Source organism: Tympanuchus pallidicinctus, unplaced genomic scaffold (assembly GCF_026119805.1).
Source record: "Tympanuchus pallidicinctus isolate F22 unplaced genomic scaffold, pur_lepc_1.0 scaffold19, whole genome shotgun sequence".
In the NCBI taxonomy this organism is placed as follows: Eukaryota; Metazoa; Chordata; class Aves; order Galliformes; family Phasianidae; genus Tympanuchus; species Tympanuchus pallidicinctus.
This window is the reverse complement of record NW_026294710.1, coordinates 7,513,844-7,541,660: the sequence shown is the minus strand read 5'-3', so window position 1 is coordinate 7,541,660 and position 27,817 is coordinate 7,513,844. Positions and strand designations below refer to the sequence as shown.

Genomic DNA, 27,817 nt, shown 5'->3' with positions numbered 1-27,817 from the left:
TCTATATATTCTTCTTCATCAGATTGGAAGATTCTTTGGTGAAATTGACCCGGGCTTGATGAGAAACTTAATTAACATGTCCCTATATGCCTTTAACAAGTCGTATGACTATCAGTCAGTCTGTGATCCTGAAGAAGAACCAAAGCAAGGAGCTGGACTTCGTTCGGCTTATGTGGTCAGTAGTACCTTATGAGGCAACTGACATTTCTTTAAAAGTGTGCAATTGTTTATATAAATAATAATCTTGTTCTTTTTTCCCAGCCTACAATAGCAGATATTTTGCATCTAGGATGGTGGGCTTCGGCAGCTGCCTGGTAAGTACAAGCATGTAGGAGGTTAAGACAATTAGTCTTTTATTTTTATCTTTTTTCCCAGTAAATTTTTTCTGAACCCTTACTTTCTGATCATTTCTCATGGTGAAATTTCTTGATTATGTCTCCAAACCCGTTTGAACTGTCAATAGTCAAGTGATATGTCAGCAGTCAAATTCCAAACCACTCTTGCCATGTTTTGTGTCTGTATGTTCTAACTCTAAAAAGTCAGCTTTAGCAAATAAATTGGGATTAACAAAGTCTGATTGACAGCTCTGAAGGGGGTACAACAGGTAGAGACTCTTTATTAGGGAGGGTAGTGATAGAACAAGGGCTAATCTAATCTATAAGAGGTTAAATCTAAATTAAATATAAAGAAAAATACTTCAGTGTGAGGGTGGTGAGGTACTGAAAAAGGTTTCCCATTCCTGGAAGTGCTCTAGGACAGGCTGCACGGGGCTCTAGACAACCAGATCTACTGGAAGGTAGAGGTATTGAGAGGAAGGAGATGGTCTTTAAGATCACTTCCCATACCATACTATGGTTCCATTAAACTATGTTTGGAAATACTGCACAGCCTTAAGAAAATCAATTTTTGCTCTTCAGTGAATCATTTTATGAAAATATTTAATACTTCTCTATAGTGAAATATAAAGAAGCAAAATGTGCTTCAAATCGCAGTATAACCAGTGTTATTTGTTATATATGTCAGCTAATTTTTTAATTCATATATATTATTTGGTTCTTTGAAGTGATGTGAAAAGGACTACTGAACTATAAGAAAGAAAAAATGAAATCTGAAGCATTTTTGAAAATTCTCTAGTCTTGTAGCATTTTTTATAGTGGGGGACGGGAAGGGAAATTCTTATATTTGAACTGTTCTGGTATTTTGTGATTGGTCTTTGGAAAGGTAGAATTACATCAGTAATTAGGTTTATCTACCACAATCACTGTAATCTTAAAACTGAAGATCCATTTAGGAACTTTATTTTTTTATTATTTTTTTATGTGTAATTAATAATGGCCACAGAAATGATTTTACTATTTCAGAACCATGTAGATAGAAATCCCTGTTGACTACTTACCTAGCACCAAGCTGGGATAAGCTATTGGGGCTGATGTCATACTTCTGTACAGATGTGAATTGCACTACTGGAGACTGTCTCTTCACTTTTCTAAAGTTTCATGATGCTTATATTTTATAGTAACTGTCAAGCTGGAATAAATTACCTACTTTATGAAGTTACAAGTTAAAATATATACTAGATGAACAAATGTAGTAATTTTCGCATGGTGTGCTCTGTGAAGATTCTACATTGTTTTTTATTGTTGCTTACATTTTGATAATAGCAACAGCTAAAATCTTGGTTTTCTTGAACAACAGCAAACATCAAAAACTGGAGATGGGCAATAATCCAGAAGAGAAACTTGAGCTCTTCTCAAACACAGAGACTTTAGTTTATCAGTGTTCAAATCAGAGTCTGTGGTCTGGACTCAATTTAGACCTGAGGTTTATTTTGTGTGATGTTTAACTTGAAAGTACCACATGATAGTTCTTTCTGTGAACATAATTTTAATGGAATCTAGGTCATGAACAGGCAGAGAAGGACATTAAGCAAGCAGAGTGAAAAGGGCTGACAAAAAATGGATTAAATGAGGCACCTGGCAAAAGCAAATGCAGAGAAATAAGAGAAGCAGGCTGAGGAAAACTATAATGTTTCTGGAAACAATGTGGGATAAAAGAGTGAGTAATAGTTTTCAGAAATTGATATGGGATATATCAGCATTAAGAGAGTGCATATTGTTTCTTCTTCACGCTCTTTTAACTTAGAATCTACAGCTTTCCCAGGCTGCTGGTTTCATTCGTTCTCAGTAAATTCTGCGGTAAGCTGTTATAAGGGGCTGGACTTTCAGTTAGCAAATTCCAATCACTGTTGAATTGCAGTAGGTTTCTTCCCATCCATGATTATTGGTGCACCCTCCATCTGATGATAATTGAAGGCTCAAAGGTATGAAAGTGAATCCAGATCTCCTTCAAGCACTGACTTGAGTAGAAACATGGCAGGCAGATTCAGTTTTGTTACGCGTAGATCACACTGGCTTAGGAGAAAAGGAAAAGACCCTTGAGTAAAGTTATGCAGTCTCTTCTCTCTGCATAACAGTCAGATGTGGTGAGGAGAGATCGGGACTGCTCATCGAATTATAGTTAGAAACAAACCTAACACAAGACCATAGGAAGTTACAGCTTCAAGATTTAAACAGAGGTAGAGAGTGGGGGAATGTGAATGTAGCTATTCCTATTTTGGAAGGTCAGTAGAAGTGAAGTGAGCTGATTATGTGACAAGCCAGTACTTGCTTCAAGTAAATAACATAAGAAAAATGTGATCATAAGCAACAAAAAATAATTTTGAAGTATATGGATCTCTTTAAGTGATTTGCCAGCATCTGGGAAGAAAATATATTCTGTACCCCAAGAGCAGGAACAGAGATGATTTTAAAAGTCAATTGTTAAAGTCTTAATTTTTGTAATATACCTGTAGTACACCAGTGTTAATCTCCTGATAATTTAATGAGCCTTAATCACCTTAATCAGTGTAAAGTAGTGTAAATTCAGGAGTATTTCCCCTGAGTGTGTTCCAAAAGAGTTCTGGTAGGTTTGAGTGCTGGAGGAACACCACCATGCCTCTTCCATTTTCCATAGAGAGATAATAGGAAGACATGGATGGCATGTTAGCATTTTCTTTATATAAGTTATGGGCACAAATGGCAGCAAATCTCAACAACAAAATAAAAAATTAGTGTGAAAGAAGATATGGAAAAAACTGAAAAGAAAAAGAATCAAACTGTGAAGTGTATACAAGCACAGTGTTAATAGCTTACAAAAGCATAATTAGCTGTGATGATTCTGCTGTTACTTGGTCTTGTTTAAGTAGTTTTTAGGGACACAGCAAATGCAAAAAAAACCTTTAACAAATACACGTTGTCTTTTTGTGTTCAGGTCTATCTTACAGCAGCTGTTTTTGAGCTTGACTTTCCCACGTTTCCTTGAGGCAGGTAAGTCAAGAGAATATTAGAGTCAACTTTGAGTGAACTGGAAGGTAAGAATCTAGGTTGGGGGCCATATTTTGGATCTCCTCATTTTGGCTACCTCTTTTGAAATGTCTTTGTTTATTTATTTTTGTTCCATATCAGCTGATATGGAAGACGATGATTTTTCTACTGCTCTGCCTAAAACAAGTTGTATCACTGAGCAAACTCAATATTTCTTTGAAAATGATGATAAATCTTTTATTGGGATTGTAGACTGCATCAACTGTTCAAGGTAAGCCTACTTGAATGTTAACAATAGATTTTGAATATTCATTTATTTTGAAAATGTTAAAGACATCATTGTAGTAATAAAAATGTATTTGAGGTTAACTATATCAGACTTCCATGAAGTATAGAGGTATTTAGGCAGTACATAAATAAACTGAATTCTTTCCGTATTCTCTTAGAATGAATTTGAATTTAGTGATGCATTGTCATTATTTTTTTTTTCTTTATAGCCTGTGTGTAAATAAATCCTCTTTTTCCTTTACTATTGCTTTTCTTTTAATTTATTACATAAACTTAAAGGAGTTTTGTAATACTCAGAAGCAGATATCTCCTTTAATGGAGTTATGTATTGAAATTTATTATGCTAAGAAGATTATGTAATTTATTTTCAAATTTACCTTCTAGTCAATAGTACTGATGATTTAAGCACTGTTATAGATTATAGTAACTTCAGCATTCATTGGTTCCAGAGGGTATTATCAGAAGGCCTGGAAATACATTTTGTCCAAATACATTTTCTAAAGATACTGCATTGTCTGCCTAACCCTCTCAAAAGAAAAGAAAAGAAAAGAAAAGCCCAAACTTGTACACATGCTACAGACATTTCTTTTTTTTTTTTTTAACAGCAGAATTACTCAATTTAAAATTCAGAAGCAAATGTTAAAAAATAGATGAAAGCAAAGACACCTGTGATAAAGATGTTGCGCTCTTTAACATCTTTATCAATGACATTGATGACGGAATTGAGTGCACCCTCAGCAGGTTTGCTGATGACACCAAGCTGAGTGGTGCGGTTGACATGGTAGAAGGAAGGGATGCCATTCAGAGGGACCTCAAGAGGCTAGAAAGGTGGGCCAGATGAACCTGATGAGGTTGAACACGGCAAAGTGCAGAGTTTTGCACTTGGGCTGGAGGAATCCCAGACATAAGCACAGACTGGAAAAAGTGGTCCTTGAGAGCAACCCTGCAGAGAAGGACCTGGGGGTCTTGATAGATGAAAAATTTAACATGAGCCAGCAATGTGTCCTTGCAGCTCAGAAGGCAAATGGTATCCTGGGCTCCATCAGAAGAGGGGTGGCCATCAGGGACAGGGAGGTGATTCTCCTCCTCTACTCTGGTCTTGTGAGGCCCCATCTGGAGTACTGTGTCCAGGTCTGGAGCCCCCAGTACAAGAAAGATGTGGAGCTGTTGGAGAGGGTCCAGAGGAGGGCCATGAAGATGATGAGGGGACTGGAGCACCTCCCCTATGAGGACAGGCTGAGGGAGCTGGGCTTGTTCAGCCTGCAGAAAAGAAGGCTGCGGGGTGACCTCATTACAGCCTTTCAGTACCTAAAGGGAGCCTACAAACAGGAGGGGAATCAACTCTTGAAAGGGTTGATAACTGCAGGACAAGGGGAAATGCTTTTAGATTGAAGGTAGGAAGATTTAGGTTGGATGTCAGGGGGAAGTTCTTTACAGAGAGAGTGGTGAGGTGCTGGAACAGGCTGCCCAAAGAGGTTGTGGATGCCTGGAGGTGTTCAAGGCCAGACTGGATGGGGCCCTGGGCAGCCTGGTCTAGTATTAGATGTGGAGGTTGGTGGTCCTGCATGTGGCGGGGGGGTTGGAGGTTGATGATCCTTGAGGTCCCTTCCAACCTGGGACATTCTGTGAATCTGTGATATTCCCCATGCATAGGTATCCCAGTCGGTACAATTGTGTGCTTCAATGTGCACTTGGCAGTCTGGAAGGATCAACAGTTTAAGAAAGGATAAGTGAAGCTGATGCTGTTTTAAGACAAATAATTACCATGTTTCTAACTATGATGGATATGTTATTGTTATAAAGCCAGGAAAACACAAGAAAAAAGAGGTGGCTTGAGCTTGTTTAAAACAACTAGATACATAATTACAGCATCAATTATTTAATTATCAGGTATTTTGTCCTCTTACTGTACTTAATCAGTGGTATGAACTCATCATTTGAAAAATTTGGTAAAAAAGAAAGTGGTAAAATGTATTTACATCTAAGTAACAAAATGTCTCCTTGTGTAGAATAACAACCACCTTCATAAAGTTTGTAAAAACTTTTTTTTTAAAATAGAATCTATTAAAAGTAATTAACCTGTTACATTATCCTGAGTTGTCTTGCTTTGACCTCTAGGGTACATTTTCCTAATGACTAAGAAATAGAAACAAACTACAATTGTGGAAGGTCTGTCTGCCTCTCCTGTAGATTTAAATAATAGCACATGAAATTTTTCTTTGAAAAATCTAGATACAGCTGTATGTTTATTATCTAATATATGAAGTGTATCATCCATAGCTTAAAGATATAATTCTACCTCTTCAATTACTTACAAATTACAAATGACTCTTAACCGAAAGGCCTTTTACAGAATAATATGTACATAAAATACAACAAACACATATCCAAAAAGCAGCACAAATACCATAAGCTGGTTTATCTTCCTTTTTATAGGTAAGTTTATGTGTGTGTTTTCTTCTCATTTGTGTTTATTTTTCTGTTTGTTTGTTTTGTTTTTCAGTGTTGCCAGAAGAACTGATGCTGAACTGATGTTTTTTTCTCAGTATAGCTACTACTTTGGAAGCACAGAGCTAGCTGTTAAATCAATGAAAGGCCTTCTGTGCTCTACTCCTTTTTTCTTTTTCCACCAAGTCTAGCTGAAAGAGGGAATCATGAAAATGTCAAAAAGATTACAAAATTTGTCATTAATCTTTCCAGATATTCACTAACAGAAAAGAGAAGCCAGTTTGATTCTGAGAAGTTAGATTATGTTTTATTCTGATTATGCATGTTCTCAAATACAGCATTCCTTGTTTCACTTAAGCATTGTTTATTGTCGGCTTTTTTTCCAGACTTTATCATGCAGAGAAGATTTCAAACACCAATCTAGTATTCATTATTAGTGACAGCCAACTGCTGTGCCGCTCCTGTGATCCAAAGCCACTGATGCAAGCAGAAAAGCCGGGTATCCTTTAAAATCGAGTTATTTACTGATGTGGATTGATTTTTCTGTCTATGACATACTGCAATATAATTGGAAAATAATGCTCTGTTTGTGTTTATATTAGTAGCGTGGTTGCCATTGGAGTACTTGAAGCAGCAGATATTTGTGGGCGACAACACAAATCATCTGAAACAGCAGTCCTTGAGGTAGAGGGCAAAGCTGTTGTTTGAGAGGACCTAAGTGGAAATAGGCTCAGAGGAGCATAGTGAAAAAGGTGCAAAGTTTTGGATCCAAGACAAAATAATGGTATGCAAGTAGACAATCTAAGGGTTGAGTGATGAGAAACAGCTCTGCAGAAAATGCCTTGAGGGTCATGATGGAGAAGAAATTGAACATCAGTTGGCAGTATGCCTAGCAATAAAGGTCACATGATGATCCTTCCCATTCATAAACACTTATGAGACTGCACCTGGAGTGTTTTGTACAGACTTGGATTCCTCAGTACCTTACTGACATAGTGCAGCAAACCCAGTGAAGGACCACCAAACTGAATGGCAGTTGGAGTGCAGGACGTGGGAAGGAAGCCTGAGACACCTGGGCTTGGTCAGCCTTAAGAAATATCTGTGTAGAGAAGTAAGAAGTAAGAAGGGTAACACCAAGATAAGATAGCTTGGTCGTTAAAAGCTGAATGCTGCACTGATGCCTGCAACACTCAGACAAAGTGACTGAGGCACTTAATCGTATACTTAGTGCGGATAAGAACTACTTACTCATTGTGGAATCTGCTTTAATCATCAAAGACTATAGTTTTCCAGCTGGTATCGTGGAAATTCTTCAGATCTGGCTGGAGATACAGGATGTACCTGCCAAGCATAGTCCTTGCAGCGCATGCACTGAAACAAAACTGGTGAAAAATTGTTGTAAGATGAAACTTTGCCCTGCTCTGTTCACTGCATTAGGTGCAGGTAGATAATTGTGATGGAAATGCAGGAAATACAGGTCAGTAGAAATTTGGCAGAGAGTAATCATAGTATATTATTATGACAGAATATGAAACAAATATAAATCTTTTTCCATGTCAGGAAGTTGGTTGAGACAGCATACTTCCATATCTGAAATAAAAACAAATGATGGTAGAGATGACTATATTTCTTTAGCACAAAAATGTGTTCATTCCGACATTCATAAAATGGGAATTCCATCCATGCTTGGTCTGAAAGAGGAAGTTACACTGGGGTGGAAGCAATACTCATGTTGTCACAAAACTATGTAAACACAGCCTAATATTCTAATTGGCTTCAGTCCATGACAGTTTGATTAACTATTGCCACTGTCTGAATTTATGGATAAGACACGCTATAGAAAACAGAATACTTTTGATGGGAAATAGGCACATTATGTGCATTTCCCTGTGGGGATCCAACCTTTCAGAGGGCAGTAAATGACCTCAAATTGCAGTCAGAGCAGTTGGGTGGGCTTGTATTGACTAAATGAACTATTTTATTCTTTGTTTCAACTATGCAGTACTAGACTATCCTCTCTTTTCTATAACTAAGGTACATTGTGAAATGCAGATGTAGCATAACATCGCATAAATAGGCAGAATGACCTTTAGGTGTTATTCAGATGGATATTATTAGGCTCTGATTCCTTCTGGCTGGTACAGCTTTGCTTGTACACGTGGTCATTTAGAGTTCTTCTATGTTTCGACTTCCTTTTCACCTGGGCCCCCACAGAGGAGAGGGAAGGGGAATCTGATAACATCTGAATGAGAACAGAAATAGATTCCAGAGCTGTAGAAATAAATTCCCTGTCTTCTTGCCTTCTCTTCCTTTGATCATCTCCTCTTACTCCAGTGAATCTGCTGTAGTACTCCACAGTAGTGCATGAATAGGATTGCTTCAATTTTACATTACATATACTAACATATGTAAAAAATTTCGGTGCTCAGTATTTAAAAAAAAAACAAACTCTAGCTTATTGTATGTACTACGTACAAGGGAAATGATTCAAAAAACCAAAAATATTTAAACAAAAACAAACAAACAAACAAAAAAAACAAATGGTAATATTAGCAGGTTCAACAGAAGACTGTTTTCATTGTATTAGTGCCTTTCGAGTGCACTGCAATGATTTCTGTATCTTTTTAGTCTGTGGTAAAAGCAAAGTGTAGTATTTATGCTTAAATATCAGCAAATATGAGTTTCAGAAACATAAACCAATGCACTACCTCACATTTACTACTGAAGGCTACAGTGAGATGATCTTTTCTATGACATTTGGAATAATATAGGTATAGTAAAATATGTAGTTCTTATAGGCCTTGGCATTACTGCCACAACCTTCACTGCAATCTTCAATTGGTATATGACATTACCTTTCCAGATGGATTTCCTCACTTCTACTGTGCTTATTCATTTCAACCCAAATAATTCAATAGTAACATACACAATTACAACAGGTTTCCCACTTTGTCAAATAATTTCTGCAATAGTAATAGAAGTATCCTTTATTTTTTGCATATTGTTCTGAAATTACTAATTGTTAAAAGTCATGAAGACTTATTTTCTTTTTTAAAGCAATATTCATTAAAAAAGATAGTTGACATCTATTTTATTGGGATGTTGGTTTAATTTTATTTGGTTTTCTTTCACTTAACTAGGGAACTGTGACAGCTGATTTTAATTGCAATTCTATCTGAATAAAACTTGTCTCGCAAAAGTGAAAACAGAATGTTAATCCTGGTTATGTACAGAGCCCAAAACACAAACATGCTCCTTAACCAGATACACAGATGAAGGGCCAAATCCTTGTGAAATGGTCAAACAGCCCAGATACAGAAAAGGTCCTGATGTCTGTTTTGATGAAGCCAAACAGGTAAAACTGAACTTGCAACACTTCAGTGTATCACTAAAAACAGTTGTAGAGTTGTCCTAGAAGAGCAGGGAAAACTGTATTTAAATGTTCCTTGATGCCTTATAATCTATCTATCACTAAACATACTGTTCACTCTAGACCATAGTCACTCTATTTCAAGTATCCCATGAATTACATAAAATTAACAGCTGCTTTCTTATCTACCCTTCCTATAACTATAGTACTTTCACACATGATTTCAACGAAAGTAACCTCAGCAAGGATAAAACTGATGGGCTGAGTACAGTGCTAAGGAATTCAGTTTGTCTGTGGATTTGGCAAACAGATGATATTACTGTTATGAACGGATATTTTTATAGTAGTATTTACAAATATCATTTGAAGTGTTGTTACATGGTGAAAACCATCTGTTTTGGGATGATGTTCCCTCTAGAAATTCTGCAAGTGTGTATTGACTGTAGGTCAAATTCTGAACAAGTACAAAACTGCATTTCTTTTCTGAAATCAGCAAAGCTATGATGCTTTAGTTCTCCTTGTACTGTATACGTAATTGTAGTTTCGAAGGAAAAAATCATAACTGTCCCAAATATATTATTTATTTTGAATATAATCTCTCCTTCAAAATGCTTTGTGAAAAAGAACAAATTCAGTTCCGGATATTCAGAATAAACTGCAAAAGAAAGAGTACTTAAAAGGAGAATAGTTGACATCATATAAAAATTAATTTTAAAAAGCATTTGTAATACTTCATCCCATTTTTGCAAAGGAAAGATTGACACTTCTGATGAAGTTAGTTGATTATAACTACTGTGTACCAGGTTTTGATCCAGTGATCCAAGTAGGCACAATGGTTGAGTTGTCTATATATAAAAAAAAAAGTAAAATCCAGACAGTATTCTACACTTTCAATGTATTTTTCAAGTAACAAGATTTAATTTGAATAAAGAAGTCTTGTTAGAGACCAACAAAGCTGAAAACCTGTACAAAAATATTTGTTCGTTGTAAATATTCCATGTCCTTCCAACTATCATGTGTGAAAGTAAAACTCTTGCTCACTAGCTTGATGTGCTAATCAGTGTGTAAGTCATGTGTTTTGTAACAGTGGATTGTTTTGGTTAAGTTCATTTGCAAAATTCGCTGTGAATCTCTTGCTCTTGGGTGGATGCTTTCACATTAACTCTGCTAACTGCCAGCAAACTGCATGATATCTCATCTTGTATGTCTTTTTTTCTGTGTTTTCTTTCTTTTCCTCTACTTGCTACTTTGCCCGTTATTAATAGGATCAGCCTATATGCACAACGAGTCGTGCCTCTGCCATGACGTCTGCTCCTATCTTCATTTTTCTGCAAGTTTTCATGTGGTGTGGATGGTCAGTTACTTTCTCTAATTTTTTGTTTTGTTCTTGGCTTAAAAAAATTAGCAGGCTTTTTCTAGTAGAAAGCATATAAAAGAAAACATAATGAAGCAGGTCTCAAAAGACGCAGTCTGGAGCAAATTACTAATTCAGCATTTAGGGACATTAAATATGAAAAAACTCTGCTTGGAGCCCTTTAAATCGGAGTTAGGGAACACAGAGACCTCTCCCATAGCGAATACAAAGACACAGAAACCTTTTGGGCTTATGCAACTGTCTCTTTGAGACTGCACATGTATCAACTGAGTCAGTGTCATTCTCTTGAAAATATTTTTTTCCTGCCCCTGTTAAAATAAAATGAAATAAAGCTTTCTGCACAGAAGCAAACAAAGGCACAAGGTAATCAGAAGATACTACGGTACCTGTGAGAATAAAGCTGTACTTGATACCAAAGACAAGTGCTCTGCATATGGAAGTTTTCACCTCATTCAAGTTAACAAAAATGTTAATGATAGAAGGTAACAGTGTGCATTCTTCTGATTAGATGTCGGGTTCAGTAAATTCATATTTTTAACTTATTGTGACCTAAATATATATATTGTGACCTATGTATTTAAAATATATATATTTGTTGCCTAAGTAGCGTAAACAATGTCTTTTCTTCTAATGAAATACATGAATACAGCATGTTGACCTAGTGCAGATTTTCCAGTTCAGAATCAAGGCCCTGGAATTTTTGACTGTGTTGTGTTTAATGACATGAGAATTTCCACTACTGCATGGTGACATGTACACAAAAAGAACTGCTGATCTGATGAGAATGAGATTAATGTTGAACTTGTATGCTTCCAGGGTGTCTGATCAATAATATTACTTAGAAAACCACTAGAGGGAGATACTAACATATGTATCAAAGCCAGCTGACAAGTAGAAGTGGAATCTGACAAGTAGCTGACAGGTAGAAGTGTCAGTTTTCAGAGTTAATGTGGTAGAATATAAAAAAATGTAACAAAATAAAACACTTGTAATTATGTACATTCTCTTTATACTTGGGGGAAAATTCAGTTAATAACTCTTGAACATCAGTGAAAAAAAAATTAAGTTCTCTTTACTAGCTGTAATGGAGTAATTTTGAAGTTTCATTTTGTGTATTTGAATGATCTAATTTCTAGCCAGCTTGCACAGAGATAGCTGAAGGTTGTAAGGAAGGATAAAGTCCCTTCCCCCAAGGCAGTGGTAATTCACATTCACATCTAGATTAACATCTCATATTCTTACTTGTGCAATTTGCTCTGTAAGTAACCTTATTTTAATTAAAAAGCTACAGTCTAATGTACGTTAGACAGAGGCTCACCTTGAGCTGAGGTCTTTATGCCTGTAAAGATCTTTCTGCTCAAAAAGGCAGACCAAAAGCTTGTAGTTGGAAACTCATGAAGAAACATCATTTTAGCTGATACATTATTTTCAGAAGAAAGTTATAAAAGTAATTTTGTTCATCCATTCTGTTTTTAAGGATCTTGTGACTAAGGTAACAGCTTCTTGCAGGGCATTAATTAAAGTCCCTGGAGTTGCACATAGAAAATAGCTGATCAGGTTCAGCTATTTATTTATTTATTTTCCCAAAGAAAGCATAACAAAATAGTCTTTATCATTCTTTGAATAGCTTGCTCTTCCTGGTTTTGTTTGCAATGCCTTAGAATAAAGAGGGTAGAGAAGAGATTGTTAGGCCCTTCTGAGAATGCCTTAATTCCATTAGCTCCCGGGTGTCAGTGGGCACGTTGAGGCTGAAAACCCCAGAAAACTGTATATGTCTTGATGAGGTCTATATGTAGGCAGGTGTAGGTGTAGGTGTATAGATTGGGCAGTATCGTATGGTAGTCCAGACAAAGGAAGATAACAACGTTTATGAAAGACCATGCATTGAAACTTGAAATGACTCTTGAGTACAAGCTGAGGTGTTTTCCATGCAAGAGAAAGGCTTATAATAAAGAGGGCTATATAATAAATATAATATAATAATAAAAATAAATATAATATATTTATATATATAATAAATATAATATAATAATAAAAAGGGATAGCTTACAAAAGATATAACATTCAGTAATCATTTGGTATCAAATATCACATTTGAAGATCTTTGGCTGATATCTTAGTTTTTTCCTATTTATAGTCAATATAATGTAATGGATTCTGACTAACTTTTCATAACAGAGTTCTAGTACTTGAAATGAGTATTGTGTACCTCTAAAGAATTAACAAGAATGCATATAGTCTTAGGTGTGTATATATATGTTTTTCCATGTGTGTATTTAAAATTTTGGACTGGCACTACCTTCCAAGAAATTTTGATATTTATATAGCAATGAATATGTGGTTTTTATACTCAGCAATGAATGTAAGGTTTTATAAAAGCATTCATTTCTGTTTTGCATGTGGTGAATAATTTTCATGGTGTGTGATGTAAAATAACCCCCTCAGGAGTTGTGATAGTAAGGCATGACATGAAAGAGATGACATTTGTATTTGACACTTCACCTCAAGCATAGAGGATTAGGAGAAGGAAATTTCACATGTGATTTATTAATGCAAGAAATTTCTGATGCACTTTTGGTGAAGAGAAACTGGCTGGAGAGAATTCTTTCCAATGAAAGAAATATTCTTATCTGCTGCTTATTTAGGGTTCTTGGGTGTACATAATAGTGACTAATGTAATGGGTCAGAAAATTTTGGTGAAAATCCTCAGAAAATAGCTGAGTGTCTCACTGCACTGACAGAGGTAAGGAGTGAAAATGACACTGTTAAAAGAAAGCTTAGATATTATATACAAGCAATCAATAAGTTCTCAACTTCGGCAGGTTTTACTGAATGTAATTGTATTCTCACTGAAATTAATGATAGGATTCCATTTCCATACAGCTCTTGTTTTTGTTTTTGTTTTTTTTTTTTTAATTTATGTAATTATTATTGGATTTCCTCTGCTATTTTTCCCCCTTATAATTTTCATAAAGTTAAAGCATACGGTGTGCAGTCCAGGAGGGAAAAAAACTTCTTTTAGATAGACTTCATTTTCCCTGCCATTATTGCTTTTTATCTTGGGTTAGGATACACAAAGAATAACAGATGCCAGAGAGAATATTCAAAAATTATCCTGATCATAACTGCTTATTTTAGCACTGTAAATCGGTCTACAAAGCTCAGAAATTCAAGATGCAATGCAGATGTAAAAGATGATGGAGCCAAAGTAAATAAACCGGAAAGTTCATTGCATCTTCAAATCTTAGTATCCTGCTCCAAATTTGGTGAACTTCTGGAGGGAGTTCCCTTGTTTGTTGACCAGAAAGCTTAAGAGTTTTGGACTTGTAGAGTGCACTCAAATAGAAAAAAGCTTAAACCACTATTGTAGAGCTAAATTAGAAAGCTAACTGATAGCAGAGACTGGTCTGGAAATTACTACTATTGATATAATATAATATTGATATAATGTAAGCTCTTTACAGAATGATTTTTTTTTTCCTGAAGAATGTTAATGCTAATTTTTGTTTTGTTCCATTTTGACATCCGAATTTTTTTCAGCTCTGCCAGTGAATGTTATCATTCCTGACGATTTACTAAATTTAATTTGTCTACTTAGATCTGAGTTCCAGTATATTTATTTCAAACTGACCTGATTCCTCTAAAGCTTTTGGTTTAAAGAATGAATTGTGTGTGGTGGGAATCGTGTAAGTGTTCAACCCTTAAAAGCTGACAAAAGAACTCATTAAAATCCTGTTATATTTCCTGTAATCTCCAACTTTCCTATTTACACCTCAGCTATCAAGCAGTTTCACTAACCCAGATTTACATTGTGCTTTTAATTTATCTAAAACTTTTTACCTTTGTATTTAGCTTTTTACCTTTGTATTTAGCACATGTATATTTCATTCCTTAAAGGTTGATCTTTTCCCTATGACAGCCTGCTTAATTTCTCCCCTGATTTATACAAGTTTTCTTTGATTTTTTGTTATTTCTTTTTTTGTCATTTTGGGGTTTGTTTTGCTTTTGTTCTTTTTGTTGATGTTTTAGTTGTTTGTTTTAGTTGTAACATTCACTTAACCTGGACATCTAATGCAAAATTTCTAAATAGCCTTTTGTATCCATGTTAAAAGTCTTTTTGGGCTGCTGATTTTATGCTATTTCCTTCTTCCTTCCTTCCTTCCTTCCTTCCTTCCTTCCTTCCTTCCTTCCTTCCTTCCTTCCTTCCTTCCTTCCTTCCTTCCTTCCTTCCTTCCTTCCTTCCTTCCTTCCTTCCTCCCTCCCTCCCTTCCTTCCTTCCTCCCTCCCTCCCTCCCTCCCTCCCTCCCTCCCTCCCTCCTTCCTTCCTTCCTTCCTTCCTTCCTTCCTTCCTTCCTTCCTTCCTTCCTTCCTTCCTTCCTTCCTTCCTTCCTTCCTTCCTTCCTTCCTTCCTTCCTTCCTTCCTTCCTTCCTTCCTTCCTTCCTTCCTTCCTTCCTTCCTTCCTTCCTTCCTTCCTTCCTTCCTTCCTCTTCCTTCCTTTCCTTCCTTCCTTTCCTTCCTTCCTTCCTTTCTCTCTTTCTTCTCTCTTTCTTTCTTTCTTTCTTTCTTTCTTTCTTTCTTTCTTTCTTTCTTTCTTTCTTTCTTTCTTTCTTTCTTTCTTTCTTTCTTTCTTTCTTTCTTTCTTTCTTTCTTTCTTTCTTTCTTTCTTTCTTTCCTTCTCTCTTTCTTTCTCTCTTTCTTTCTCTCTTTCTTTCTTTCTTTCTTTCTTTCTTTCTTTCTTTCTTTCTTTCTTTCTTTCTTTCTTTCTTTCTTTCTTTCTTTCTTTCTTTCTTTCTTTCTTTCTTTCTTTCTTTCTTTCTTTCTTTCTTTCTTTCTTTCTTTTCTTTGTTTCTTTCTTTCTTTCTTATCTGAAAGTGGGTTTGTTGTCTTTTTTAGGACTTTTTAAACCACGATTTGTAGTTTTCACAGAGTTCCCTTCCTTGAATCCTTTGTGTTGGATTTTTTTGGCCTGATGTTTCACACAATAATGCTAAGTCCATCTGCGCTGTGGTCTACACTGCTACTAGACCTATACTATAGTTGTAGAGAGCAGCACACTACAAAGAATTTGAAAGCGGTCCCATGTACAACTGACTGAAAGACTCATCCAAGAAACCATCATTTATCATATCTAAAAATGTGATTTTTTTTCTTAATAGTGCATTGATCCAATCTCTGTATTGCCTCTCACTATTCCATGATTGATTTTGTTACAGTCATCAGGTGGTCAGCAATGCAATACTAGTATTAAGTTTCTATTATTAGACTCTAAAATGTTGTACCCACAAAGATTTCATCACACTTTCTTTTCCCTTAATATTTTTGCCTCATCACAGTTTCTATTATCCTTAACATAACATCACTGTGATTGAATGTCCCATATTGCCCTTCTGACCAAGTTGGTAGCCAGTAATGCTCTCTAGTACTGGTTATTCTCCTTCCACCACATCTACCTAATTATTATTATCTTGGAGTAGTTAATTGATACCTTGTCTTCATGATTCCACCTTAATTTTATGCTTCTTGCAATGCTGCAGCAACACTTAAAAGTTTTGCTCAAGGCTGTGCTGGTAAACAGAAAGTGTTTTAATGAGCCTTCTGTATTTATTTTGACTATTTATTTCCCCATTGGCTTTTCTGAGGCATATTAATTATTAGTTAAATCTGTCTCAGAGGCATGTCAGTCTTGTTCCATACTCATTAGACTTCCTCATCTTTCTGTTTAAAAGATGTTCTTCTTGCAACCTTTTTAATTTTTGTGCCAGCAGCTGGACTGCATTACCTTATTTGTAATGCAGTCCGTCCTTCCTGGACATGTTGTTCCTGTTGAAGAATCTTACCCAGTTCCTGAGAGGAACTATCTCCCTTCCTGCTTATACTGTTATCTTGTCTTTGAAGACTGTGAATTCTTTGGGTTGAATATAAAGGGAAAGTGTCTTTTCAAGCTACTGGAGTAGAATGCCATGAAAACAAGTGGAAGAATAAATATTTTCAGCCTTTATAGCTCCCTATCAATCCGGAACTTGGTGAACAAAGTAATGCAAGGAATGGCTGAAATATTTCCTTGTAGTTTTAGATAGCTGAACATTGATTTCTTCTATGTATCTCTTGAGAAGCGAGAAGGTTTACACCTTCTTGTATGTTACAGAATCCAGAACAAGTATGAAATGTATTTCAACCAGAATAGCAAATTAAATCTTGATGTGAAAGATACTGAACATGGCAGCCAAGGTGAGACTGAATAACAGAAGTTAGTGGTTAAGAAGAAGAAGGGAAGACCTGTGATTGCTCTATGGCATAAGGAGTAGTTAAGACCACTGATGCATATCAAATCAATAAAGCTTGGAGCGAGTTCTAAAATTGGAGCCTGTCTTGTTTACAAACTGCACAGAAGTTACAAAACAAACAATAGAAAATGTATTTCAGAACTCGGACAAAGAAAGGATTTTCCTTCCTTTTGATCATATATTCACCTGCAGAGCATATTTTTTTAATATGTAATCATGTTGAGGTAATGGGCATGACCAGTCTGATATTTGTTTTCTTATCTTGAAAAGTTATGGGTTTTTCTCATCTTTTGTAAAGCAATGCTCCAATTCTGAGAATTGATGTAATTTTATGGATACAGATATGGATTTCTGGGGCTCCCATATTCCATAGCATTTCTTATTTGTTTATGTAAGCATCCTATCTAATTTATAAATGACTGCAGTAAGCCTTGTAAGTGATGAATTTTCCCATGTCTAAGGTTAATGTGGTAATGTCATTCTTTGCATCAAAAATCAGACAAAATTTCTAGAATTATTTTGTTATTCGTTTAGGGATTTTTAGACTTAATAATGTACTTAAGATCAAAAATTATGTCTCAAGGATAGTTCAGAATGCTGAAGAGTAAAGTTTAGATTACTCCTCTGGAAATTTAGGTGTAATTAATGTTATTCGTTTATTTTTTTCCTTGTCAACAGGAAGATTCGGCTGACTGTGGTGGTGCCTCTGGTCTGAGTCCATCACTGTGGTCTATGGTAGGAATTCAATTGGTCCTGCTTTGGCTCTTATCTGGCAGCAGACACTACCAGTTATGACCTTGCTAAAACAAAACCTGCATAACTTAATCAAGATCCGGCCAAATGATAGCCTCAGTTCCATTTTAAAAAGGGTCAGCTATTCAGACAGAAGCAGAACAGCAATGTTCATGTCTGGTTATCACGCGTTGTGAGATTCATAAAGGCACTCAAAATGGCTGCATATTGGAGTGTCAATCCTTAACGTATGTGAATGCTGCATCATCTCTGCCACCCGAACAGAATTCCATACATGCTTCATTGGGGAATCTAAGATTTTTTTCATTCATTTGTTGTTGTAATCTTGATGACTTCATGTAAAAGGGCTCCCCTGACCATAGCTTATGTATATGATTTTCATTTATTTTAATCTTTGGATTTCTTGAAGATTTATATTCTTTTACATGAACATTTATTTATGAAAGAAAAAAAGAAAAAAAAAGAGAGTATACTCCCCTGTATACATTGCTAGCACCACGATGGCTGCTTTGAACATCAAGTTCATCCAAACTGTTTGAGTGAAATGAAAATGTTGGCTAGTCTTCATCAGAAGCTCCGTATGATTGAAATGCTTTTGAGTGGTTTATTCTTCCTAAGTTAATCAGAACAGGTAGCTGGCAATATTTAGGTGGGCTCATAATTTGTTAGTTTAGAGAAAAGAATGGAAAAAGGAGGAAATTACTATTTTTAAAAATATAAAGATGCTTGAGAGTGTAATTTATAAACAATTCTTTTAATCTTGGTGTCATCTTTTATCAGAAGAATAGTAATTTCTATTTACTATTCACCTCCTTTTCACAATGACAGATATACATATAAGGTAGTCAAGTCCTTCAAAGATTGAAAAAAAGACTTGTGAATACTAACAAAAAAAAAAGTACATGTGATATTTGAATGTTGGTTTCCAAGGGTATTTTGCATGATGATGATGATTCTGCATTTTTAAGTTAGTTTTCTTTGATGGTAGAGTGTAGTCCATTGCAAAGGTAACTGAGTGGTTCTTTTATTGTGTGAGAAACTGAACATTGCAATGTGTTGCAATCAATTCATATTAAATTATATTATGAAATAGAGCTCTGAATATACTGTGCAATGAAAAGCTGAGAAAATAGGGTAAATTTAGCTATCATAATGAAAAGGTTGAGTTGGATTTTTTTACATAATAGTGATCTCACATTAAAACCTGTGTACAGATATTTTAAGTATATAAAAAAATCAGATTTTGCATATTTATTTTTGAAAGTATATGTTCACTAAGGTTCATATCAGGTTCCTCCTTTGTTTGCTTTAAAATTCATCCAGACTATTAAAATTATACTGTTGTTATTTGTTATTGAAAATAACAAAATTAACAGCAAAATTACCTGGTTTCTGAGATTGGGAAAAATCTAAACAAATGGGGAGCCTTGAATCTGTATGTATGCACATTGATACTTGATTGTGAATAATAATTTTAGAAGTTGTTTTTATACAACCTCATTTGTGATACAGATTGGTGCAGTAAATTGCAATATTACAGTGTATCATAGTGTTGATGCAAAATATGGTTTGTGCTTTTTTCTAGTTTTCAGAACTAAACAGTATTGCAAGACAGCTAAACCAATGAATGTGCAACTCTGCTGATATTGTATAATTCTGCTAAAAACTGCAATATGCAAATATTAACATGGCACAATATACTAGCTCTGTAAAAACTTAAGAAAATTCAAAGCATTGGTATGTGTTTGCTGGCAATTGATTGATATGATTTTGATCATGTCAGAAGCTTAAAGAAACAATTGGGCATGCATTACTACCCTATGAAACATGAAGAAGTTACTCAAAGCCATGGCATGGCTTAAAAGATCAGATGTCTAATTGTACCCACGGCTGGTTTGTTGTTTTCCTCATGAACCTTGGCTCCAGCATTTTCTCATCTTTGGAAGTACAATGAGTGAAAACAGTAAAAACTGACCTTCTTTTCAGTAATAAATTTTAGCTTTTAAAAAATACCTCTTGTACAGTCATGGGGTCTAAATTACAGTCAACTCTGTTGGATGACTTCAGGTCCTCCTCAGGGAAGGTGAGCTAATGTTAATGCTATGAGTAAAGGTAATCTTGCAACCCTTCTTCCAGTTATATTACTGCACTTCTTATTAAAAACAAAACAACAACAAGAAAACAATAATAATTGCTTGAGTATTTCTAATCCTTAAACTCTATTCTGCATATTTTCCGTAACATGGTCTAATGAAATCATATGAAGGAACAAGGTTTGTAGGATTAAGCCAATTCTTAATAAGCTCATTTGCTTTTACTTTAAGATTAGCTAAAATACACATTACTATGCATCTTGCTCTTTTAATTTCTTGAATGATTGCCAGTATAAGAAGTGCTATACATTTTTCACTTAGCTACTGAAAAGAAACCCTTCATGGAAAAGTTACATTACTGAGATGTTAGAATAATTTGGTTATACGAGCGACTCTTATTCTGAGTTAGTTAGTAAACATTTGATGAGGGTCTGTAGGAAGGAGGAAAGATAGTACAAACTGTAATGCCACAGAAACCAAGTGGGGTTTTTGATCTCATTCCACTTCCCTTAGAGAGCTTGCATATAAAAAGGAGGGAGAAGTCCATGCAGTGCAGACACATTATCCTTTTTGGGCTATCCAGAGAGGGAAATACTCTTTGTTCCTCTCCTCTGTCCCTCTCTAGGACTTGAAGAATCATTTCTTTATATAGACCTAGCCTTTTAGCCATTAAACCTGTCTGATAGAAAACTCAGGATTTTGGTTGTATGGAATTGACTTATCTATAAAATACAAAGCACCAGAACACCAGAAAGCAAATGCAATGTGAATGTTAGCTATCTCAAAGTGTGAAGAACAGTCTGTTAGAAATATCTTCCATGAATAACTAATTCTTATGCAGAAGAATATCCTTCCTCTCACATAATGTGTAGTAGTCAACTTCTCTTTGTAAGAAAAGAAACTTGATCTTAGGCTTGAAATTGAAACATTTTCAAACTACAATATGCTGTAAAAAGTTTTTTTGAAGTCACATAATAAACTATGTTGGTATTTGCTCAGATCCTTTAAATAGCACTAAGGGACAGAGATAAACTGCTGTTTTCATTTGCACAGAAGTCATGTGGCCTACTGTACGTCTGATAAATAACCACCATTAAAGTTCTCACAGTGTGGTACTATACAAGTGTGATCCGAAGACTTAACATGAAAGGTTTCTTCTTTTCTTTCCCTTTTGTTTGTTTAAACAACCAGCATTACTGCCAAGACACTAACCGTGGTCCATATTTGTATCAGGTTTTTAACATGACATAGCAGGTTTGATTGACAAGATTTTTAGGTCCTGTATCATTAAGACTTTAGTATGATATTTTTCATGTTTCTAATGCTTGAGGCTTTACTGCTTGACAAAAAAAAAAAAAAAAAACAAAAAACAAAAAACAAAAAAACAAGTGTTGCTGCCATTTGTAATTTTTCCTATAATATTCCTTTTACTAACTTAAAAACTGGCCTTACTGGGTTCAAATAGGCAGTATCCCTTTTAAGTGACCTTTGCAACCCAAGTGTTACTTGCTGCAGTTGAGAGTTTTTTGGTATCACTGAAGAGACATTAAGAACTTTTTTTCCCATCAACATGTAAGCTCAGAAAGTTTGCTTAGTATCTCTTAATTTCAAAATACAACCTCAGTCTCACTGGTCCTAAAAATTCAGACACTAGTACACTGGTTATAAGAGGTATATTAATGCCTACAAAGCACTGCAGTGCTCTCTGATGGTTTTTAGAATGTCGACTGAAGGTGAAATCTTAATCACTCTTTAGGTGAAATTTTACCCTAGCTTCATCAGACATCTAAGCCTTTTAAAAAGGCCAGATTTTTTTTTCTTCCATACCACAATGTTAATATTGTTAATAATCATTGTACACTACTGTAAAAAGATTAAAACAAAGTGTCTGAAAACAATTCAAGAGTTTTGAAAAGTTAGCCTAACCTTCCTAGCTACTTGCATCTGTACTGTTTATGGTTTAAAAGAAAAATACCATCTTGAAGAAATAATTTCACTGAAGCTAAAAGAGTACTGTTGTTCAGATGCCATGAAAATGCGATTGTGATCTGACAAAGCTGTCTTCTCTTCTTGTGTTGTATGGAATGTCTGGATCATGCTTTCTGGGATATTTTTATTGAAATGCTCAGTGTGCGTTTCTGCAAAAAAGGCTAGCTTGCTCTTACAAGGCAAAGCAAGTCTTTCTCCCTTTTATTGTGTTCTCTTGACACTTTTGTGGAACTTGACAAGCCTGGAAAAATAAATTTTTGTAAAAATTTGTACAATAATGTTATAAAAAGTTTATAATCCTAGAACTGTTGTGTTAATTCTTGTGCAAAAACAGTATATTCAGAATAAAAATTTATCATTTAAAATCAGCAACTACTTTGATTTTTCACTCTGTATAATAAAAACATGTAATAGCGCATACATACGTAGCTGAATAATAGGTCTGAGTTTGCGACATAATTGCACAGAAGACAGAGAGATTTTCCAAAGCATAGACTGTGACTTAACCAGTTTATACTGGGGATCAAAGGAGGATGTGCAGTAAACCCTCATTTCTGCATTAGTTATGACTTTGAAAATTTTGGTTTTTTTTTTCTTTTTTTTTCCCAAAAACTAACCAATGAAAACTGAGAATCTGTAAAGCAGTCAGTACAATAACAGTCTATAAAGCATCTGAAGTTCCCCTGTTGTTCTGAAACAATTGCTTTTGGAAGGACTGTCATTTACTAACTTGTAAACACTGATGAAGGCCAAGAGTTCATTCACATCCAGAAGCAGACTAAACTCAGATGGCAACTGCCCAAGTTGTTGCCCCACCTCTGACAAAGATCACTGCTTGATTTATGAATCAGCTTCTGTACTGCTGCAGTTCTCAGCTAAGCATCAAATTCAAGTGGATCTATGCACCTTAATAAACTGGCTTGAAATGTTGAGGAGTTGCTTCACTGTTTTTCAGTGTGCTGAGACTGGCAACCTCCATCAGGAGGGCAGGGCGGATGGTAACTGCTTTAGAAGTCTGATTTTAATCCTTTGCTGTGTATGTGTCAAAGCCCAAAAAGAATGGCAGTCATAAATTACAGCTGAATTTAGCGAATCCCCAAGGAGTCAGATAAGAGAGAAAGAAATCAAATGCAGATTCTAATGCTGCAAAGTATCAGATCACCCATGTGGAAATGCTACAAGGAAGCACATGACACTGCAGATCAACATCCAGAGATTACTGGCCTCAACTAGATTAAACATTGCCATGTAATGACATGATTACCCCCACATGCTGAATTAATTGTAACATGTTCTCTGTATGCCATTGAGAATCAAAAATAAATAAACCCCCAAATCCCTTCCCAGTACATTTTTAATTTTAATTCCTTATTACAGTACTCTATTCATTCAACACCAGGAACCAGTTCTTTCAGAAAACAGAGGCTTTGTTTATTTGTTTGTTTGTTTCTCCCATTTCTGGAATTTACGAGCAGATCGATTTGGGAATGCCTGCATTGCAGTGAGATATTCTCTATTAGTCCCCACTGCAAATCAAGCCAGAATACACTTTGTCATATTGTATCAGTCTGAGAGATGACTTCATATTGTCCAATATAGAATGATTGCTGCTAACTATCTACAAAAATCAAGAAGTTATGCAACTATTATGTTATAAAAAATCCTGCACTAAATCATTTATTAGCCCAGCGCTCCCCGAAAGCTCCCTGAATGCTCTATTGAGCAAGATGCATACCTTAAGCAGTCCAACATTTTTTCTGCCTTTTGCAAAAGACATAGAAAGCAGTTTCTCCCTTTCCAATGGTCTGTTCCCCTTGGGGAAATGGTGAGCATTTGTGATTTGTCTATCTTTAGTTGACTACAATTAGACAGTTCACTCTAGAGTAAAGAGTTCTGTCCAGATTTTGAATATCTGCCTTAAGGATCTGGAGGTCAATTCTTAAAAAACTAAGTTGCTTTTGCTTTTTTAGTAGTATGACTTTTTCCAACAGAGAAATTTTCATATTAAGAAAAACTGCATCTGCTACTTTTTCTATTACTTTCCTGCTATTTTTTTATATGATTTCAGTGCTGTTCATTTCTCACAGCTATTTTTTGAAAGGCAACACAAAGTATGGGACTTCAGTAGTAGTCACTCTTCCTCTCTAAGAAAATCTTCTGTATTTTCAGTCACTTACTTAAATCTTCCATAAACAAAACAAATTCATGGTATCAGGAGTGAAATCTATCTCTCTAACTTCTGTTACTTCAACCCAGACTTTTCTTGTGATCTCAGCCTCTCTCAGCCTCTGTGGCTTGATTATCTAAAAATAATTTTTTGGCACATTATAATGCAAACTTACATGCACGCACACACATTTACTATAGTTCAGGAAGGCTAACGTATTTGGAACTATGACTAATAGTATTAAGTTTTGGTATACTTAATTAACATGTATTATTCTACTACACTATTTTGAAAGTTGAAGTAGTTAATAGTCACAATGATAAGGGTTAGTCAGTTTGACAGATAAGCTTTTATATCTTCATGATCAGTTAGTTCTAGGAGAAAACTGCAGGCAGCTGAGGTTTAGCTGTACCTGGAAAGATACCAATACATAATTTCAATTTAGGAGTATTGGCTTATTCTGGTTACGTGTAATCTGCACAAATGATAACTGGTGGTATAATGCCAACATTTGCATTTGACAGCTTTCTGGAACTCTAGTATAGGAAATAGCATGTATGGAAATTTGAGAACCTTGGATGATACTGGAATTTGGTATACATTGAGAGTTTCACTGGGTGTCTGTTCCTATGCTGATCAGTGGAGATTACTCAATGTGGTCAATGAAGCAGGAAGAACCATTCAGATGACCATCTACGAGATGTTTAGGAGTAGTTGCAGTTGCACATGCAAGCTTTCAGTTGACACTGAGACATGAGGATGCTAGATCTGAGAAAGACTGAACTGCAGTGATACATGAATTCAATTTTTTTTCTCTTTTGATGGATCTAGTGTGTTCCTAGAACAAAGGTCTTGATTTAGTAAATTCCACCTAAAGGAAGACAGATGTGAAATGTAGGCTACCAGAGAATTATGCAGACTTATGTCTGCTCTAACAGTCATTCCTCTGCAAACACAGTGGAAGAGATGCCAAACTTCTGAGTATCAAGAAACTCCAAACTCCTAGTCCTGAGAAAATCTTGTTCTGAGAAAAGCTGTGGTTGGTGAACACTGAATTCCTTCCAAAATAGAGAAGAGGTAGTGCTGATGGTGAAAGGGGTCTTACTCATCTTTTGCATCATGTGTTTCCATTTATAGTACTTGTCTGAAAAGTGTAATATGTGTTTCCAAGCCATCTTTAGTCTTAGGTTTTATGTGGCTGAGAGAACCTGAGCTCTTACTAACAGAGGCAGCAATAAAATCTAGAACCTCAGCATTTAGAAAGGCAGCAATGAAATCTAGCTCAAAGTCTGCCTGAAAGGTCAGACCTTTGTGCTGTTGAAGATTTACAGTAAATAGAAAAGCATATATCTTGAAACTGTTTTTTCCAATTATTATTTTTATTAAGAAATTGTTATCACTTCATTGTGAATGAATGGAATGGAAAGATAGGTATGTGAAGAACTTTAAGACGTAGAAACATCTGCAAACGTTAGGCATCTACCTAGATGGCAGTTGTATGCTGCATTTTCAGTATCACAGTTATGTATTGTGTAGGCTCTCAAATTTTGCCTTAATCACATTTTAGCAGTTAGGTGCTATGGCTTGAGAATCTGAAGTTAGCTGATGACTCAGAACGCTTTTAAGTATGGTCTTTTTAATGGTGCCAGGACAAGAGGCAATAGGCACAAATTGGAACATAGGAGTTTCCATCTAACCATCACAAATCACTTCTGTGCTGTGTGGGTGACAGAACATTGGCACGGTTTGCCCAGAGAGACTCTAGTGTCTCTTCCTTGTAGGTATTCAGAAGCCACCTGGATGTGGCCCTGGTTATCTTGATCTGGGTGTCCTTGCTTGGTCAGGGGTTGGGCTGGAAGGACCCAGAGGTCCTGCCAAACTCAACTATGCTGTGATTTTGTGATTTATGCCATTAACTGCTTGGGGCTTTGTTTGGTTTCTTATATTTCTGTCCAATTCCAATCTTGTAAATCACAGTGAAAGAAAAGTCTCTTCATCCACAATGAAAGTAGTTGTGCTTAAAGCACTCTGTACACAAGGAGGTGAGACTAAGCTCCAACTTTGGTTTTAGTAAATTAATTAATTGGAATAATAATAAGGATAATAAGGATATGAAAGTGAAGGTATGAAAAGTGGAGGTTTGAAAATGCTTTGTAGCTACAGCAGTCTGCTGAGAAGATACATCTGTCACCACAGCTGTGCCTTCTGCTCTCCCTGAGCTGGATCTGCTTGGCTGAGCTGATTTCCTGTCTGTGCCAGCACTGACAGGTTCTTTTCTGTGAGGAGCTGAGGAAGATCTGTGCTAGTAGAATCAAATATATGTTTCTATTTCTCTGTCTCCCTCTGTTAACAGCAAGAAATTCAATGAGCCTGATCATACCTGAGATTTTGGTTGTCTAATAATTCACTGAGAAAACACTGGAAGTTAGGTAACTAAGAGAGAATGTCTTTCAATTGCTTCCATATCTACTAGAGAATGTACATCTTAAACTAAGGTACTGAGCAGTTAAGATTTTTGGGGAGAAGTGCAAGTATGTATGTAGGCATAAGTATTTCAATAAATGTTAGGTACTATCTATGGGCTTCTAAAAATGTGCCTTTGTGTTTTGTTCTTACAAGGTCAAGCCACCCTACTGTGCTTTTCTGTGGCAGATGACAGGAGTAAAACCATGCTTAAAAGCAGCCTGCATGCAAGGCCTCCTTTGCAGAGCGTGAAGGAGAACCTACAGTGTGGTATTTCTTTCCTTGAATCTTTTGTTGAGTGAAATGTCTTAAATAGAAACTTGTCCAGATCTAGATGAAAACCTAATCCATAGGACTGCACAAATAGGCACCTTTATTGTTTCCAGAAGAGATTTTCTCATATTAATGGATATTCTGTTATTAGAAGGCTTTTTTTTTTTTTTTTTCTCCTCTTTTGCTTTTTTTCTTTTTTTCCTCCATTTCTTTTTCTGTTTTTTAATACTAAAATAGCTGTTTTCAAATTACAGAAGAATGTGGAATGCTATACTTTATAGCTCAGCTATATTCACCTCTTTTAACACAGAATATAAATCCTTTTCCAAGTAACAAGGAAAAAAAAAAGATGCACAATAGAATTGATTGTTGATAGGAAACACAATATTTTCATTGCCACATAATGTTAGAATTTTTCTCTGCAGTTTTTCTTTCAACATTTCTGTGTGTATGTAATAAATCAATATAAAAAAAAAATCATTAATAAGCACACAATATGGAATGAGTGCAGTTCTAAACACAGTCTTTCTCCAGTAGATACGGGGTCTGTTATTAAAACTAATCAGGAATTTAATAGCTAGAATTCTGTAGGGTGTAGACACCCTTAGCTTTAATTCTTGGTAAAATGAAATTTGTAGTTGCTGAAAAAATAGCTAATTTATATTCTGAGGAAATCAGAAAACCAAAGCGGTTTGATTAGTAGTACATTAGCATATCAGTGACATACTGAAATTATAGGAACCCAGTTTCTTCCTACAGTGTGATGGGTGATCTAGAGTTAAAACCTTTGAATTATTTCATGAATTATTCTGTATGGCTTCTAGTATTCCCTCACTGTTATAATAATTTACTTGAGGAGTCTGGATTTTCAAAACTGTTTCTCAGAGCAGAGATTGCAAGAAAAGGTTCAAGAATTACCCATTTCTGAAAAGCAACCTATTTTAGTAGGGA

General features: G+C 35.5%; 1 protein-coding gene across 8 annotated transcripts in view; it reads left to right on the top strand.

The window, feature by feature from the left end:
- Positions 1 to 22,331, top strand: part of CACNA2D1 (calcium voltage-gated channel auxiliary subunit alpha2delta 1) — a 354,437-nt gene extending 332,106 nt beyond the window's left edge. For 7 of the 8 annotated variants that reach the window (XM_052680848.1, XM_052680846.1, XM_052680852.1 and 4 more), the window contains 7 exons: positions 23 to 175; positions 262 to 314; positions 3,310 to 3,365; positions 3,504 to 3,633; positions 6,485 to 6,597; positions 9,371 to 9,453; positions 17,807 to 22,331. In XM_052680848.1, coding sequence (XP_052536808.1) covers positions 23 to 175; positions 262 to 314; positions 3,310 to 3,365; positions 3,504 to 3,633; positions 6,485 to 6,597; positions 9,371 to 9,453; positions 17,807 to 17,923 — 705 coding nt within the window. In that variant the 3' untranslated portion in view covers positions 17,924 to 22,331. Of the gene's footprint in view, positions 1 to 22; positions 176 to 261; positions 315 to 3,309; positions 3,366 to 3,503; positions 3,634 to 6,484; positions 6,598 to 9,370; positions 9,454 to 10,733; positions 15,146 to 17,806 lie in introns of those variants that run through there. The other variant, XM_052680857.1, reaches the window with a different exon arrangement.
- Positions 22,332 to 27,817: the final 5,486 nt, after the last annotated feature.